Below are 18,768 nucleotides of genomic sequence, written 5' to 3'. Positions count from 1 at the left end.
ACAAAGCGGATTATTTCCGCTTGTGTTTACATTTAGCCTGCGAGCCGCCATCGGCGGCCCGCAGGCTATTCACGGAGCCCCCCGCCGTGATTTGACAGGAAGCAGCCGCTCGCGCGTCGCTGGTCCTGCAGCTGCCACTTTGCCGACGCACGGTATAAGCGTGCGGTCGGCAAGTGGTTAAAGTGGATCCGAGATGAAAAACTAACTATAACAAGTAACTTGTCTATATATCTTATCTAAAGTTTAGATGGTTTACACAGCAAAGCTAGCTGCAAACAGTTTTAATAGAAAATGATTATTTATTCCTGTGATACAATGACAGCAGCCATGTTTGTAAACATTACTTAGAGGCAGGCTTATCTACATCTTGAGCCATCAGCCTAATCCCCTCTCCTCCTCCCTCCTCCCCTCTGCCTCTGAAATCAATGGCTAGTAACACCTCCACCTCCTCCTGCCCAGACTGAGCTCCCATGAGCCCTTGCTACTGCCAAGGCTCTCTGAACCTGTGGGCGTGGCTTATTTAGTTTATAGGGAATTAGAGTATTAAAACAAAACAAAAAAGTATTTGGCTGGAGGAATGCCCTATAAACAATAGGAAAGGAACACAATTATGCAATGTGTAAAAGTTCACATCGGATCCACTTTAAATACAGTATTAAGAGTATGCAGACTTTTGAACAGGGACAATCTCAGTATTTTGTTAATTATTAGGTTTTCTTTAATGATTGTGTTTTTTTGAGATGTTTCCCAGTTTAATTTGTATTCCATTTAAAATATTTTCCTTAAAGAGTAATACACATTTTACAAAATCTGCCGAGGTGCGTAAACTTGTGATCATAATAACTGTATTTTAAACTCTACAATTTTTTGCAATAGTGGCCCTTTAACTTCACAATGACAAACAATGCCTGACGCAAAATGAATGGCTCACAGGCCGCAATATCAATGGCTAGTTTTTGTATTATTAAAATACTTGCCATAACATTACATCAATTCAGATCTGGCTGTGGAATCTTTAGAAACTATGATTTTAAACCAGAGCTGTCCAACTCCAGTCCCTGGGGGACATATCCATGTCAGTGTTTAGGATGGACTGAGAAAAGGTAAAATGGGTTCTACTTGATGAACCATTCCTGTTTCATTCCCATCAATTAATGTGCGCTGTGCCACACGTGTGAGAACCTTGGCTTTTCAGGACTTGAGTTGGACAGCCCTGATCTAAACAGAGGATTTATATTATTGGGCCAGTCTGAAAAATCGCCAATTTATATGTGTGGAAGTACCACAGAGAGTGCTACACATGTGAACTCTATACCATGGACGCATTAACAAAATAAAGTATGTTTAAACTAAATTAACAACTTGAAGCAGTAACAATTTGACTTACAAGCTGTGAAAGGCAATGTATTTCCAGTACCAGCAGCTCCATTTAGGTATAGTAAATCCAAATGTGGCTGGTGTACACAGCCATTCTAAAATGGGCTTCATAAAAAGCCGATTCTTAAACTTAAGAAAAAGGGGGAAAAACTCCTGTTTTTCATTTGTCACCTAGGATTTTGCTTATTTTGACTCTACTCCTTGCCAATACTCCCTGACAAAGTACCACCACTGATCATCAATATCTTCTTGCTCTGTCAAACCCAGCCCCTGCAGTGCCCCTTCTCCCAGCAGCTAAGCCAGGCACCCTCACCTGTCGCCGGCACCCCATTGCCTTGTAATACCGGGAGCCCTGGGAAGGCATCTTTATAGCTCCTGTTGGGGCTCCCCATTGGTCCATGGTCTGCACCAATAAATATCGTACCTGAAGATTTCATTGTTTCATTTAATAGACTAGGTGTACAGCAAGATGGGAAATGTCTAGGCTGTCTGTAGTACTCCAGAAAGAGAGCACAGACATAAGGCTTGCAAAGAAACCTTCTTTCCTTATCACACCACCAAACTTATTCAGAACATTAAACCAGTTTTTATCAATATCTGGTTTAGCAATGAGAAAAAAAACATGATGATGTAACAGAGCCAATTCTGTGCCCAAGGTTTTAAGTGAATCAAGCATGCTGAATTTTATAAAGTACCCCTTTACATAGTGAAGATCTTAAACCACAATGGGTAAACATAGAAGATCTCAGATGTCGCACAACACAATTAAATGGATCTTGAAGAATGAACATCCTGGCAAGCCATCTGGGTCACAGACATGGGCAACACCCGAATGATAGTCACCTGGCAAAAATGAGTATGTAAAATTTCTAAGATTGCAATAAAAAGAAGAAGCAATTAGAGGGTCCACATAAGATGCTTCGCGGTCTCAACGCAGATAATCAAATTCATTCCACCAGTTGTCACTCGGTGATTGGACAAAAAGTCACTTTGTATAACAAACCTTTCCAAATGTGCAGAATTGTTGGATACATAAAACTATATGCCATGCAGTGCTATAATGGGCATGAGTGCTGCAAGTCGCCATTGGTTACTTAAACATGCAGATACCAAATATCTCAATTAATATGTATTCATACATATTCATGGCTGGGAAAATGACTATATCAAGGTCTTGAAAGAAATTCCTCATCCCTTTCCTTCACTATTTCTTGATATAGTTTCTACTTTATGAAGATTGCAACAGGACAACATGAAATAAAACTTTAATATGTGGGTTGTTAAAAAAATAAGGATCACAAGGAGAAAGCAATTGGAAATGCGTAAAGAATTTTGAATGTTTGATTTAATAGTTGATGCTGCCAGATCATATAACACATGCAGTCAGCTAATTGTGGAAGGTTTGTGCTTTTCTTGCAGACTAGACTAGTACTTTAACTATTATTTTCCTTATTGAAGTATCTCACTTAAGATTTCTATTGAGATTGCAACTAATACATTTTAAAACCCTCAATTTTTTTAAAATAGTATTCATCATTACCGAGGTTCACAAATACAAATCTGTTATAGTCTCTCCATTGTTCACTGTGCTATAATTAATTTATTTACAAGAATAAATTCAGGATTTGCTTTAGTTATGAAACAAAATAAATTATAGTTTATATTTTAAGGTATAACTTAGAGGACACCTGAAGTGAGAGGTATATGGAGGCTACCATATTTATTTCCTTTTATATAATACCAGTTGCCTGGCAGTCCTACTCATTTCCTTAGCTTCAGTAGTGTCTGAATCACACACATGAAACAAGCCTGCAGCAAATCCAGACAGACTTCAGTCAGAAACATCTGATCTGCATGCTGGTTCAGAGTCTATGGCTAAAAGTATTAGAGGCAGAGGATGAGCAGGACAGCCAGGCAATTTGCATATGTCAGCCTCCATATCCCTCCCAGTTCAAGTGTGCTTTAACTATATTATGTAAATCACATGTTTTATAACACTGTATATTTAATAGATTTATAGCAATTCGCATTTTGTTGCATAATGTCTCTCCCGAATAAGAAATATTGTCAGGACTTACCTGTGAGCCAAGAGGGAGAGATCAGAAAGACGGCCATGATGACAAGAGTTCTCATCTTTACGGTTTAGGTTCCCCACAAGACTTCTGGCTTTTACAATGTGAAAGCTGTTTATAAAGTGAAGACATCCTACATCACCGGCACAGTTCTAATAGCACTTAACCACTTGATTTTACAAGTATAGGATGTTCATTTTGGTAGCAGAAGGATGCTAATGTGATATGAAGAGTCATAGAAAGGGCTGCTTTTTCATTACGGTATTTGTACATAAAATGAGGAAGCTTTTGTTCAGGACAGGCTCTCCTCTTACAATGTATTAAAAGACCTTTCAGCATTGGTACAATGGCTTTAGCTGTTCAGCAAAAATAAAAAATAAATCTATATTTTTAACTGATTTTAGTACGCTATTAAGGGGGTACACAAACGTTACCGGTAATACTAGATGTATGGCTTTAGGATGAAAATACACTCATGGAAATAAAGTGACTCTACTGGGACTAAAAATAGACATGGCATACTAGTCATACTAGCGCCACAAAAATATTTATACGCTGCCGCTCTGAAGCAGAACTAATATAATATATATATATATATATATATATATATATATATATATATATATATATATATATATATATACACACACATTGAACTAATTAGTTTAAAATAGAACTAGTTTCCCAGCTAAGTAGCAGTGGAGCAGCTTGAAGTACCCCTCATGGAGGTACATCAATGGAGAATAAGGACTGTAAGACTATACAGAGGGTGTAGAAAAGCTGGTGCAATAGCCACTGACTCAAACCATCCTCTGTGCACTGCCAACAGAAGTCATTGTTTCATGCCCACTTTAGAATGGCTGTGTACACCAGCTACATTTGGATTTCCTATACCTAAATGGAGCAGCTGGTACTGGAAATACATTGCCCTTCACAACTATCTTGTAAGTCAAATTGTTACTGCTTCAAGTTGTTAATTAAGATTAAACATACTTTATTTCGTTAATGTGTCCACGGTATAGAGTTCACATGTGTAGTACGGTCTATGGTGGCACACTTCCACACATATAAATTGGCGATTTTTCAGACTGGCCCAATAATATAAATCCTCTGTTTAGATCAGGGCTGTCCAACTCAAGTCCTGAAAAGCCAAGGTTCTCACACGTGTGGCACAGCGCACATTAATTGATGGGAATGAAACAGGAATGGTTCATCAAGTAGAACCCATTTTACCTTTTCTCAGTCCATCCTAAACACTGACATGGATATGTCCCCCAGGAACTGGAGTTGGACAGCTCTGGTTTAAATCATAGTTTCTAAAGATTCCACAGCCAGATCTGAATTGGTTTAATGTTATGGCAAGTATTTTAATAATACAAAAACTAGCCTCTGATATTGCGGCCTGTGAGCCATTCATTTTGCGTCAGGCATTGTTTGTCATTGTGAAGTTAAAGGGCCACTATTGCAAAAAATTGTAGCGTTTAAAATACAGTTATTATGGTCACAAGTTTACGCACCTCGGCAGATTTTGTAAAATGTGTATTACTCTTTAAGGAAAATATAAGTAACCAAGCAAAACACATCTCTTTTATTTTAAATGGAATACAGATTAAACTGGGAAACATCTCAAAATAACACAATCATTAAAACCTAATAGTTAACAAAATACTGAGATTGTCCCTGTTCAAAAGTCTGCATACTCTTAATACTGTATATTCCCCCATTTAACATCTTTTCTGATAGTTGTGGATGAGGACCTTAATCTTCTCAGATGGTAAAGCTGCCCATTCTGCTTGGCAAAAAGCCTCCATTTACTGTAAATTCTTGGTCTGTCTTGCATGATGTTTGAGTTATCCCCAAAGAGGCTTAATGTGAGGTTCAGGAGACTGTGATAGCAATTCCAGAACCTTTATTTCTACTGTAGCCAATGGTAGGTCAATTTGGCCTTTGTTTGGCATTGTTTGTCATGCTGGAAAGTCCAAGTGAGTCCGATGCACATCTTCCTGGCTGAGGAGTGCAAATTGTCCCTCAGTATTCTCTGATAACACGCTGCATTCATCTTACCAACCCTGACCTAATTCCCTGTGCTGCTGTAGCTCACACCCACCAGAAACATCAGAGATCCACCTCCATGCTTCACAATGGGGATGGTGTACTTTTCATTATAGGCCTTGCTGACTCCTGTCCAAACAAACTAACATTTTAGTTTCATCATTTCAAATGACTTGTTTTCCAGAAGTTTCAATGCTTATTAAGGTGCTGTTTTAAGCAGAGTATTTTAAGACATAGGCACAGCAATGGCTTTCTCCAGGCAACTCTATCATGTAGCCCATTTCTCATTAAGTGCCCCCTTTTTGTGCAACTTGAAACATCCACACCACTTTTCTGCAGAAAAGCCCAAATGTCATCTGAAGTTATTTGTGGCTTTTTCCTTGCATCCTGAACAATTTGGCTAAAATTGTTGTTGGTCTAACCGACCGTGGCTTGGTGTCAAAAGAACCCATCAATTTCCACTTCTGAGAATTGAACACCTCTTTTTGATATTCAACTCTTATTATATTTTAATACAGTTAAACAACTTTTTCTATTAGCTCTTTTGAGTTGATTTGCTTTTCCCATGGCTGAAATGTGTAGGTTATTGTCAAGAGCCCAGTATATCTTTTTATACATGGGCAACTGTAATTACAAGCACAGGTAGGGACAATTAGTAATTAGTGCCTCAGCAGTGCTGATTAATTTCCACAAAATATGCACTTTTGGTAGGCTTTGAGGACTGGGTTGGGAAACATTGATGTATACAAAGATGACAGATGGGCTGCATTATCACTTGCACACTAGTTCCCTGTGACTTTACCAAATGAACTATACATTTTTCCCCTATTTGAACATTGATTTCATGGTTGTACCCTATCCTCCAGTTTTCTCTCTCACATACAATATCATTATTTTCTCTCAAACGTAACATCGAGGTGGGACAGGGAAGGCTAAATAGGATCCAGAGCCATCCCCCTCCATAGGTATTTTTTTTTTTTTTTTACACTACAGATTTGCTTTCCCCTGGGACAACCTGTACTTGGGTTTTCTCTGTGTTCACGTCCTGGCCCAGTTTTTCCCCTTCCCTTTTAAGCTCGACAGACATCTCTTTTAAGTGCTGTAACTGTCATGATATGAGAATGACAGTGTTGGCATAAACACATTTGTGTAGGACTTTTTGTAAGGCAATATTAAAAAGGGTGGTTGATAGGGTCTCCTCTTGTCTAACTCCTTTGAACATTTGCATTACCTACTATAAATGACAGCAACATTATATACAGTATAATGCATGGTACTCTGGGACAAACTAATATATAGAGCATTGCTCTCATTACTCTAGGACAAATGTACATTAACATTGTGACCATTTTTATGATACTGTAGTGGTCTTTTAAGTACAGCACATAGTTTGTATACTGTACTGAAATGTTCTTAGCTTATAGGGCAATTTTTATGATGCAAGATAAAAAGTTATGGTTTATGTAATTTACTTCCATCTACTCCAAGTAAACTATATCTGGTTAATGTACTTGTCCTGTATAGTAAATGAATGCTAATCGTATGCACTGCCTAACTACACAGGACTTTTCAGACCTATGCAGATTGCCATAACGTTCCTATTTGCTTGCACATTAGGGAGTATTTGGTCAAAGACCAATTAGCCTTGCAAGAGGTACAAATGAACTCAATGCACAGTGGTCCTAATTGTACATAAACCGCAGACACCAGAGCCTCAAGGCAAGTGTGCTCTAGTTGTAATGCTAGCAGCCCTATATGTGAGAAATCACATTACCAGATGTGCATCTGTGCTTCATAGTTTTACCTATTAACTCAGTTACAGCTCATCTACACCCTCACCCAGACAAGGTCTGTCAAAATCAGAAACAATTGCTGCCCTTAATTGTATGTGCAGTCTGTAAGGATAGCAAAGATGTAGTATTGCTTCCTCATGTAACTTAAAGGGAACTACACATTTGTTGAAAAAAGAAAAACTTCTCCAGATTATTTAAAATATATCATAAGTCATGGTATTTCCAAGCAACTTCACTCCATTTCCAATCAATTTCAGCATCTCTATATCAGGGATGCTCTGATTCAAATGAGGTTTAATTGGCGCAGGTGTGCAGCAGGGATACAACGGGTTATTTACCCATAATTCCGCCGTCCGCCCTGCGTTCCAAAGAGCTTGCACGTGTCCTATTGGTCGCGCTGCAAGCCTCACACTGGAGCACTACCTCCCTCCGGCTTGAATATTAGATGAATAATGCTCGCTCCCGCGTCATTGGGAGCTTACTGCGCAGGCACAGTACGAAGCTCCTGATGACACGCATGGGAGCGAGTATGCGCAGCCACAGTGTAATCACTCGTGTAATTACACCGGGACCGGCAGCGGGGAACGGAGCACCGGAAGAGGAGGAGGGACATTACCGCTGCAGGGCGCTGATAGAAGCCCCAGGTAAGTGTTAGCTTGTTTGATTTTTAAAATGCAAAATAACTCCTTTAAGCAATATTATTTGCCTGGCAGCCCTGCTGATCCTCTGCCTCTAATACATTTAGACATAGACCCTGAACAAGCATGAAGCAGATCAGGCCAAGATTAGCTGCATGTTTGTTTCTGGTGTGATTCAGACACTACTGCAGACAAATAAATCAGCAAGACAGCCAGGCAACTGGTATTGTTTAAAAGGAAAGAAATATGGCAGCCTCCATACCCCTCTCACTACAGTTGTCCTTTAATGCACACCTGAAGTGAAAGGGATATGGAGGCTGCTATATTTATTTCCTTTTAACCTCTTGAGGACCACAGTGTTAGACCCCCCTAAAGACCAGGCCATTTTTTGTAAAATAGGCCACTGCAGCTTTAAGGCCAAGCAGCAGGGCCGCACAGCACGGCACACAAGTGATCCCCCCCCTCCCCCCTCCCCTATCCTTTTTCTCCCCACCAACAGAGCTTTCTGCTGGTAGGGTCTGATAGCTCCCACAGTGTTTATTTTTTTTATAAATATTTATCTTAATTTGTAATAAAATGTGTCATTTTTTTTTAAGCCCAGACCGCCCTCCCTCCGCGCGCCAGCAAATCCCCGCGATCAGCTGTCATAGGCTTCAGCCGATAACCCCTGAGCCTCTGGAGGGGACAGCCATGTCACACGGCTGTCCCCAGTACAGCGCTGCTTTAGAACGCAGTGCTGTACATGGTAATTAGACGGAGTCTTCGGAGCTCCTTCTACCAAGCAGGAGATGCGTGCGCATCGTACGCAGGATCTCCTGCACCACGAAACCCCAGGACTTTACGCCGATCGGCTTTAGGCGGTCCTGGGGCACGCCCATCAGCGTGACGTGGTCGACAACTAGATAAACAATGCACCTGGCAATCTTGCTGATTCTCTGCCTCTTACACTTTAAGTTATAGACCCCCCCAAAAAAAAAAAACAAAAAAAAAAAAAACAACGTTTCTTACTGAAGTTTGACTGCATTAGCTGCATGCAATCTCAGATCTGTAGCAGTATAGAGCAGGCTGCCTTTGGAGGCACTTGTGAACGCGAATGCTTCCGAAGTGTTCTAGGGATCCCCGCAGACACATTCGACCTCTTGGTTTAATACATGCAATGGGGGTGACAGCACTGGAACGAGGGGACTGTGAGAGGAACAGGAAAACTCTAGGATCCAGAGCTTTCTCTCTCCATAGGGAGTATCAAACTTTTCTAATTCACTTCATTATCACTTAAAGAGAACCGGAGGTGGAGTTCTGACAATGCTATCCGCATACAGAGGCTGGGTCTGCCTATACAGCCTAGCCTCTGTTGCTATCCAGATCTCCCTAAGCCCCCCCTGCGCTCTGCTATCCCCCATAAATCACAGCCACGCTGTGCGGGCTGTGTTTACTTCTGTAGTGTCAGTCTCGCAACTCCCCCCTCCTCCTGCATAGCTCCGGTCCCCACCCGCGCTCCCTTCCCTCCAATCAGGGGGAGGACCGGAGCTATGCAGGAGGCGGGGGGAGCGTCGAGACTGACAGTACATAGGTAAACACAGCCCGCCGCGACACTGCGTGTCTACAGCGCGGCTGTGATTTATGGGGGATAGCAGAGCGCAGGGGGGGGGGGGGCCTGGATAGCAACAGAGGCTGGGCAGTATAGGCAGACCCAGCCTCTGTATGTGGATAGCATTGTCAGAACCCCACCTCCGGTTCTCTTTAAAATTTCTTATGCCACACTAGTAATAGATTTAAGCTACATTATGCCAGACTTATGAATTCTGGTTAGTTGCTACGGGTAGCTAGAAATCTGCCTTTTATAAAATGTCTGATAACGCATAGGCATATGTTGTGTTTGTGAATGTCAACCTCTGCACACAAAAACAAGCAAACTACAAAAAGCACCATATTTTACACTTTTATTTTGCTAGGTTACATCAGAAATAGTCCTTATGTGAAAGTCACATAAAACAAAGAAATAAATATGTACAAAAGTTATTTTACAAAACAGAATCTACAAGTTTTGTCTCAGAAAGACCACATTAATACTGTATATTGTCACTCAGCCTCTAGACGTGGGATGACTGGGAGAATCAGATTACCAAATGCAGAGTCCTGGGTTATAAAGTATCCAGTGGAATGTGCATGCGCGTGCTGTAGAAAGAGAGGACAGGAATAATGCAGTTTAGTATAGGAACAGTAGGTTCAGTATAGGAACGGTGTTTGCATTCATTTATCTATAGCCCTGCCTCAAAATTATACATCTCTTGGAAAACAGTTCACATATTATGTACGTATTTAAGTTGTGCATTTAGCTTCTGATCTGAAGTCTACTTTAGAGCACACCTGAAGTGAAAATAAGAACTGATGAGAAAGAAGTGCATCTATCGTCCCACTAGTCAAATTAGTTTTTAGTTTTTTTTTTAATAATCCATCAGTTTTATTCTCCGCTTAAGGGCTCGTTCAGACTATGCGCACCACCGTGTGCATTTTGGCATAGTGCGCGACAAAAGAACGGTAGAAGGGCATAGACAGCCCTTCTACCGTTCCCATCATATGTGCTGCACAGCAGTGCGATGCGCTATCGCACTGCTGCATGCATTTTTGGAAATCGCAGCGCAGATCTCATTTACTGTAGTGAATGTGATCTGCAGCGCAGATAGCGTGAGATCGTATGCGTTGCGTTCTGATCGCACAGCCATCTGCGCTGAATGATGTGAACGCGGCCTAAAGCCCCATCTACACGATACAATTTTTTTTTTCGATCTAATTCGATTGATCGATTACATCCGGCATGTTCGATCGGGATTCGATTCGATAGTGTGGTCGAATGCCATTGAAAAACAATGGCAAATCAATCACACTACCGATCGAATCCCGATCGGACATATCGGATTTAATCGATCAATCAAATTTGATCCGATTGAATCGCACGAAAAAAATTGTATCGTGTAGATGGGGCTTTAAAGCTAAACAAAAAGTAGCTTTAATGTTTTATTGTCTCAGCTGAATGACAGTCTGACAGTTCAGTGCCACAATCTATAAACTATCGACCTTTTTTTTATATATCCCCTGCGCTCAGAAGCTGTTCTCTTCCAGTCAGAGTTTTATGTCTGTAATTAGTTATCAATGAAGGTTACCTATAGTATTGGTCCCACTATAGGTTAATGTGGCTTATGTAACGATAGAAGTGAAATACCCAATTAACTTAGGTATTTTTTAGAAAATGCATACGTCTAAGTTTTTATCTGTGGTGTAGTTTGTGTTCTAAATGTAGTGGGGGTCATACAGATTACCCTAAAATACAATTTGTTTTTGTGGATATTTTTTTTCTAGCCTGCCGCACGTCCAGCCTGACCTAGGGAGAGCTGATAGTGTACGGCATTGCATATAGGTGCCCCCAGTATAGGAAGCCAGATATGGGTAGGCAGGTATAGGTTTTTTACAATATAGAAAGCCAGGTATAAATTGCCAAGAATAGGTGCTCACAGTATTGCTAGGAAAGTATAGATTCCCCCAGTATAGCTAGCCAGGCATAGGTGCCCACAGTATAGGAGCCACCAGTATACGACGCTAGGTATAGGTGCCCTCAGTATAGGTAGCCAGGTATACGTGCAGCCAGTACAGGTAGCCAGGTCTATAGGTCCTCCCAGTATAAGTGCAGCCAGTATAGGAAGCCAGATAAAAGGGACACTGGGGGAGGGGGGCCGACATCATTCCTCCCTCCCTCTCCATGGGCTCCCCTCCTGTGTCCCCTTGCAGAGCTGGAGCGCAGCGGTGTGTAATTAACTCAGCTCCTCGCTCACTCCATGCGATTTGTCCCCTCCGGCAGTCTCCTCTTTTGCCGCCCAATCTCTGCATGGCGCATGTAATGACGCATCATGCAGAGAAACAGGAAGTAGAGAGGAGAGGGCTGTTGGCGGGGACACATTGCATGGAGCAAGCAAGGAGGTGAGTTAATTACACACTGCTGCGCTCCAGCTCTGCAAGGGGACACAGGAGGGGGTTGGAGGAATTATGTCGGCCCCCCTCCCCACATTTGCCACTCACCCCTGCAGGAAAAAAAAAAAAAAAGCCAAAAATGTACTATGTACATTCTTGCCAGTAGGAGCTAGTCTGCCAGAACGTACTAGGTACGTGCTTGGAAGGCAAAGGGTTAATATATCTGGTAAGCGGAATTCGCAAAACATTCATTCTAGACTGCAGACACATGAAATATTGTTATAATAAACCTATATGCTGTCCACTACTGCCACTTTATGACTGGATTATCCATGTTGCCAACTCAACATATGAACAGATACTCAAGATCACCATACATCTGTTGACTTGGTGGCCAATTGACCATCCGATTATTATTTTTTAGTATTTATAGAGAGCCAACATATTCCGCAGAGCTGTACAGAGTATATTGTCTTGTTACTTAACTGTCCCTCAAGGAGCTCACAATTGAATCCCTACTGTAGTCATATGTCTATGTATGTATCGTGTAATGTATGTATTGTAGTCTAGAAACAATTTAGGGGGCAGCTAATTACCTTATATGTATGTTTTTAAAATGTGAGAGAAAACTGGAGTGCCCGGAGAAAACCCAGCAGACACAGGGAAAACAAACTCCGTACAGATAGAGCCCCGACTGGGATACGAAATTTCAGGTCTAAATTTGTTGACTGTATCGATCAAACATGCTGGGAAAACTCAGGCCGACCTACTCGACTGGTTGCATGGTGGTAACAGCGTTCAATAATCGCAAACGACGAATGCAACGAAATCTCCCCTGCTGCTCTCCCCCAAATGTTTTATTTGCCACCTAGAGCCTATGCATTTAAACTTTACCTGATATGCCGTACCCAGAGTGTCTGCAGTACATTGGCATTGGTGACGTGTGTGTGTGTGTGTGTGTGTGTGTGTGTGTGTGTGTGTGTGTGTGTGTGTGTGTGTGTGTGTGTGTGTGTGTGTGTGTTTTCCCTTTATTCCTTTGAAGCACAAGTCTTACCTGAAGTGCAGCCTTTTGCTGTGCAGCTATGTGCTGCTGCTCTGCATGGTCACGGAAGTCTTTGTTGGCAGCTGGTCTTGAAAGAGCTATGCTGTAAGCAATGCAAATACAAAGCACATCATGTCTGGTACAGTCTAGATGGGAAATCTGTTTATACTTAGTTGCATATTGTTTTTATAGGGTTTTCAGATGAACTGAATTGTGGTTTGCACAAATATAAGTTTCTACGCAGTTTTGGGGTGACCTATCAGGTGTTTGGAGGATCCCCTAGTGGAACAAACAGCATATATTTTAATGCACAAAATTCTGCTAAGGATCCTTGAGTGGTCCAAGCCTTTACACTATATCTTCTACATGAATGTAACTGGCCTTGTCTACAGAAGCTTCACACAACACCCAGTCCCCAGTCTCTTTATCTATCAGCCAGTCAGCTTTTTCACTGTAAATAAGGTGCATGGGGTGTACATGGGGTCTACTGCATTAAAGAGTATCTGAGGCGGATGAAATGGAAATTATAGGACACAGAGGCATATTCTCTGTCCAGTGACATGCCTCTGTGTCCTTCTGGTGCTGCTGCCATTCCCTCCTGGGCTCTGCTGTCCGCCCCCAAAACTAGCGACAGGCTAGCGACAATGTGATTGTCGCTAGCTTCCTTTGCCCCCTTGCAGCCATCGCTCACCTACTCCCCCACCTCCTCCATGCCTCGCTCCCCCGCCTCCATCACTTTGCTCCCCGCCTCCGCCGGCTTTCTCCAATCGACATCTAAGCCTTGACCCAGGAAGTACTTCCAGGTCGCGGCCATCTTGGATTTTCTCCGTCGGTAATCGGAGGTTACACTGGCTGCGGAGGATGAACGGGACCACTGAGAATGGCGTGGAGCGGCAGAGATGGATACGGGGAGCAGGGCCGGCCCTAGACTTTTTGCCGCCTGAGGCAAATTTTTAAAAAATTGTCACCGCCGCCCCTCCCCCCCCCCCCCCCCCCTCGGGGGGGGAGGGGGGGGGCGCCGAGCTGGAGGGGTAGCTGGCAGGACGGGGGTATTGGGCCAGCGGCGGGGAGGGGGGTCGGACCCCCCCCCTCCCTCGCCTGGGTCCCCCGTCTTCCGCTCCCCTCCAGCCTAAATAGAAGCAGCCATATGTGTAAGAGGCACGGGCGGGGAGGGCACTCACCTCTTCCCAGCGTGCGCTCCACTGACGTCACTTCCTGCAGCGTCCTGCAGGAAGTGATGTCAGTGGAGCGCACGCTGGAGCGAGGAGGAGGTGAGTGTCTCCCCGCCCGTGCCTCTTACACATACGGCTGCTTCTATTTAGGCTGGAGGGGAGCGGAGGACGGGGGACCCAGGCGAGGGAGGGGGGGGTCCGACCCCCCTCCCCGCCGCTGGCCCAATACCCCCGTCCTGCCAGCTACCTCTCCAGCTCGGCGGGCCGGCTCCCCGCACCCACGGACGGGCGGGTGCTGCCCCTGGAAATTTGCCGCCTGAGGCAAAAGTTTCACCCCGCCTCATGAGCGGGCCGGCCCTGACGGGGAGGTGGCGTGGAGCGGGTAGTATGTTTTTTTTTAAGCTGCCTCGGGTTCTCTTTAAGACTGTGCAGAACTGCAGACATTGCAGGAGGAGGGTGCTAACGGTACTACACAGTTAAGAACTGATGGGGAAACAAAAGTTCTCCTGCAAGGTGTATATGATGGGGGTGAATTACCAATACAGTTGAAAAGGAATCTGGAGGAAAAGCACAGCAGTTGCCTTAAAGGATACCTTAACGCAAAATTAAATAAAAAATGGTGGTGGTGGTGGTGGGGGCAGGCATGTTTAGTGGGCCCTCCTTATACCCACTGTTCCCCCCCCCCTTCTCCTCCGCCCCCCTTCGGTACTGCCTACCGACTCCCCTAACTTACTTTCTGGTTAGGGTGGTCGCAGCTTACTGGGCAGGTGCTGCCTGGTGGCGCAATTCTTTGTTTTCGTGGCCAGGTGGGAGCGCTCTGCGCAGGCACACTACATAATTGTGATGGGTTTACATTAATGCAATTAATGTTTATTTTTCATTAACAATACACATATTTAAAATATAAAACTACTATACTAGCCCTTTCAAGATATATTCAACATCACCTCACTGTATGATTTCAAATACTCATTTAGGGCCCGTTCACACTTATAATCGCGAAACTTTGCGGGAGTGATTTTCCCGCGATTAACGCAGAAAAATCACTGGACACTGGGGCGGTTTTGGAGCGATCGCGATTAGCGTGCTTTGCACACTAATCACGATCGCTAATCGCGGAACGCTCGTCGCCGGCAAACCGCTGCATGCAACGCGGTTGCGGTTATCGCTAACCGCAACCACGGCAGTGAATACACTGCCACTCGCTACATTGTGTAGCGTTTTTTGCAAAACCGCTAGCGGTTTGCCGTGAGCGGGAATCGCGCGATTCCCGCTCAGGTGAGAACGGGCCCATAATGTTCAGGCTGGTTTCACAGTGGGACGTTAAAGTCCCACGTTACAGCAGCCAGTAACGCAGCCTAACTCACAGCACTGTAAAATCAATTGTGCTGTTCACAGTGCCCACGTTGCGTTATATAGTAACGCAGCACGTTTAAACAAAGTGCTGCATGCTGTACGTTATACTGGGCTAAGCAGCGTTAGACTGTTTGCACATGCTCAGTAATGTTGGAGGAGGAGGTCTCCCCTCCTCCTGCAGCCAGCCACATGGCTAATTAATATTCACTGCACTGCAGAGACTCGTGGTAGGACTGTAGCGTTGTCCGGATCATGAACGAATCGTTCATTTGATCCGGATCTTTTTTGTGAGTCGAATCATCCGGATCATCACAATGAAAGATTCGGTTCACAGTGGATGTCTGTCTAGAAGAAACAGGAACATACAGAATGTACAGTGCAGGGAAAGTCCTGTCCTCCTGCTAGTCATTTCACCCCCAGTCTGCTTCCCTAGTAAAATGATTTAAATGATTCGGTTCAAAGATCCATTCAAATGATCCGAATCCTTAAAAAGATCCGGACTTCCTTTCACCAACCTGGAGCGGCTGCTTTGAGATCATCAAAAAAAACAAAAAAACGGGTACATCGATTAAAAAACAACAACACAAATTTTTCCCCCCAATTTTTGGGGTACAACCGATATTTTTTTACGACTTGGGGTAAAATCGAATGGAAAAATTGTAATTTATGTGGCCACGTTTACAGTTGCATTCTACTGTCATTTACAAATACAAATAGGAAAAATACCTTGCACCTGGATTGTTGGTCCCAGACTGGTTTTGCATGAGTAATTTCTTCCTCTCCTTTTCTAGTTCTGCTAAAATAGCAACCCTGTTTTTGTTCGGAAAACCTGCAGAACACATTCAAATTCAAAAGCATGGATGGGCAATTATACTTTATAGAAATTATCTTATTTTGTTCAATGGATAAAGAAGCAGTTTAATTTGAATTCATGGCAAGATAAAGAACCAATTTAACAATTGCAATGATCATGTTTGGAAGAGAATGCAAAGGACAAAAGAACGCAAATGACTGACAAGGCTGAATATGATAATACAAAAGTAATATCTGCGACAAAGCAAAGACATTATTCGGACCAGCTTAATACCACAGATGTACTTGTATCAGCAGAATACAGCACTATCACAGAAGATCTACAGAAGCAGTGCAGCAAGGCTGTGAAGAAAACATGCAACCACGACAGGCAGCAAAAAGAGTTGAATAGTAAAACAGATATTATTACACACAAGGGCCTTTATTTTTTTACAGCTGGCCATCTTGGTAAGGATAATTTGGCCTTCAGAAAAATTGTATGTATTCAATCAAGAAGAGGAAGTATACCCCACAATGCATTATTCATTTCTATCAAGCAATGCTAACAGAAAGAGGCACTACTTCCAGTGACAGTTATCTTCACCTAGCTCCGGGCAGCGTTTCTTGTTGGCATAGCAGCAGGAGTGGTCAATGAGTTACTATTAATTCCAAGTGGATGCAAATATTATACAAATGTATGCAGCATGGAAACTGAGGAAATGCAGCAGCTGCATAAATTTGCATAAAAGTGGCAAATCTGCATTAAATCTGAATTATTAGAATCTCAGTGATCCTTCGTACTTAGTAGTTGATTAAAAAAAAAGTGTTTTCCAGCTCAACCAGCAAAGACCTTATGCAAAAACTAGCAAAACATAATAGGTCTCTTTGCTTCTTGCAAAGGAGTGGGTTCTCCTGAATTGTTGCAGTTCAGAAGGCAAGAGCGAAATTAAATAAAAATGCAGGGCATTACTGGGTAGCTTCTCCCTCACAGGCCTCTGGCTTTGAGGAGTCTTTTGTGGCTTCCTGCTTTCTGGACATGATTGTAGATGGTGGTCTCTAGTTTTTATTAGCACTAGGCAGGGGTGTTTCTAGCCTTTTTTGTCACTCCAGCCAAGAAGTCCTGCGTCGCCCGAGAAGGGGTACAGGAGTCACAAAGGAGGACAGAAGGAGTCACAAAGGAGGACAGGAGTCACAAAGGAGGACAGGAGTCACAAAGGAGGACAGAAGGGGTCACAGTGGGACTAAAAGGGGCAGACAGAAGGAGGCACAATAGGAGACAGAAGGAGACACTACAGTCATAAGAAGTCACAAAGAAGGACAGAGGAAGGCACAAGGGGACAGAAGGAGGCATACAGGGGGACAGAAGGAGGCACAACGGGGGACAGGAGGCGGCACACAGAGGGGTAGAGGCAATGGCCTGTACTGCATATGCCTAAAAGTGCCCCTGGCACTAGGTGTCAGTACAATGATTATAAACATGTAAGTAAAGACTTACAAACTTGTAATGCACAAAACTGAAAGATTTGAATGACTGCAGATGTGTTTGCTGTGTGTGTGTGTGTGTGTGTGTGTTCGTTTGGTGTGTGTGTGTGTGTGTTCGTTTGGTGTGTGTTTGGTGTGTGTTCGTTTGGTGTGTGTTTGGTGTGTGTGTTCGTTTGGTGTGTGTGTTTGTTTGGTGTGTGTGTGTGTGTTTGTTTGGTGTGTGTGTGTGTGTTTGTTTGGTGTGTGTGTGTGTGTGTTTGTTTGGTGTGTGTGTGTGTGTGTTTGTTTGGTGTGTGTGTGTGTGTGTGTGTTTGTTTGGTGTGTGTGTGTGTGTGTGTGTGTTTGTTTGTTTGGTGTGTGTGTGTTTGTTTGTTTGGTGTGTGTGTGTGTTTGGTGTGTGTGTGTGGCGTGTGTGGCGTGTGGTGTGTTTGGTGTGTGTGTGTTTGGTGTGTGTGTGTGGCGTGTGTGTGTGTGTGGCGTGTGTGTACGCATTTGTGTTTTTCAGTGCTAGAGGGGAAACTAGTTTTTACAGGTTTTGGCGGGGGAAAAAAATGCACAATATTGTATATGTTTTGATCTTCATTTTTTCTGCATTTCTATTCATTTTACACAATCACTTAATTTAAAAAAATTTTTTAGCATGTTCTGTGTTTGGAGAAAAATCTAAAGGCAAGCAGTATGAAAAGGTGTTCAAAATATACATTATCCTGGCAGTGGAGTATTGTACCATCAGACCTGGCAGTGACCTTTGCATTTTACAATTGATGTGAAAAGGGCCCTAGGGTCCTTTTACACTAAACTTCATGATCAGCATCGCAAATGCTATTTACACTAACTATCCCTCAGAGGAGTTAATCAAATACCTACCATAATCATATCTCCACCATAGTTTAGGAACAATTTAGGGGAAAGGCAATTAACTTCTCTATAGGTTTGGGGGATGTGGGAGGAAACTCGATTGCCCAGAGGAAACCCATGTAGCGTGTTTGTGATTGGCCAAACATCAAAGTGCACCGGTAAAAAGAGCAC

The 18,768-nt window shown here is 43.2% G+C and overlaps 1 protein-coding gene across 1 annotated transcript in view; it reads right to left on the bottom strand.

Moving 5' to 3' along the window:
* Positions 1 to 9,855: 9,855 nt before the first annotated feature.
* The window catches only part of INIP (INTS3 and NABP interacting protein), a 34,696-nt gene continuing 25,783 nt past the window's right edge, over positions 9,856 to 18,768 (bottom strand). The window contains exons 2-4 of the mRNA XM_068271335.1: positions 16,192 to 16,294; positions 12,950 to 13,040; positions 9,856 to 10,107 (exon numbers count right to left, since the gene is read on the bottom strand). Of these exons, the coding sequence (XP_068127436.1) occupies positions 10,012 to 10,107; positions 12,950 to 13,040; positions 16,192 to 16,294 (290 nt within the window). The 3' untranslated portion in view covers positions 9,856 to 10,011. The remainder of the gene's footprint in view (positions 10,108 to 12,949; positions 13,041 to 16,191; positions 16,295 to 18,768) is intronic.

This window comes from Hyperolius riggenbachi, chromosome 1, assembly GCF_040937935.1.
Source record: "Hyperolius riggenbachi isolate aHypRig1 chromosome 1, aHypRig1.pri, whole genome shotgun sequence".
NCBI lineage: Eukaryota > Metazoa > Chordata > Amphibia > Anura > Hyperoliidae > Hyperolius > Hyperolius riggenbachi.
Note: the sequence above shows the minus strand (reverse complement) of the source record. Positions and strands in the feature narration are given on the sequence as shown.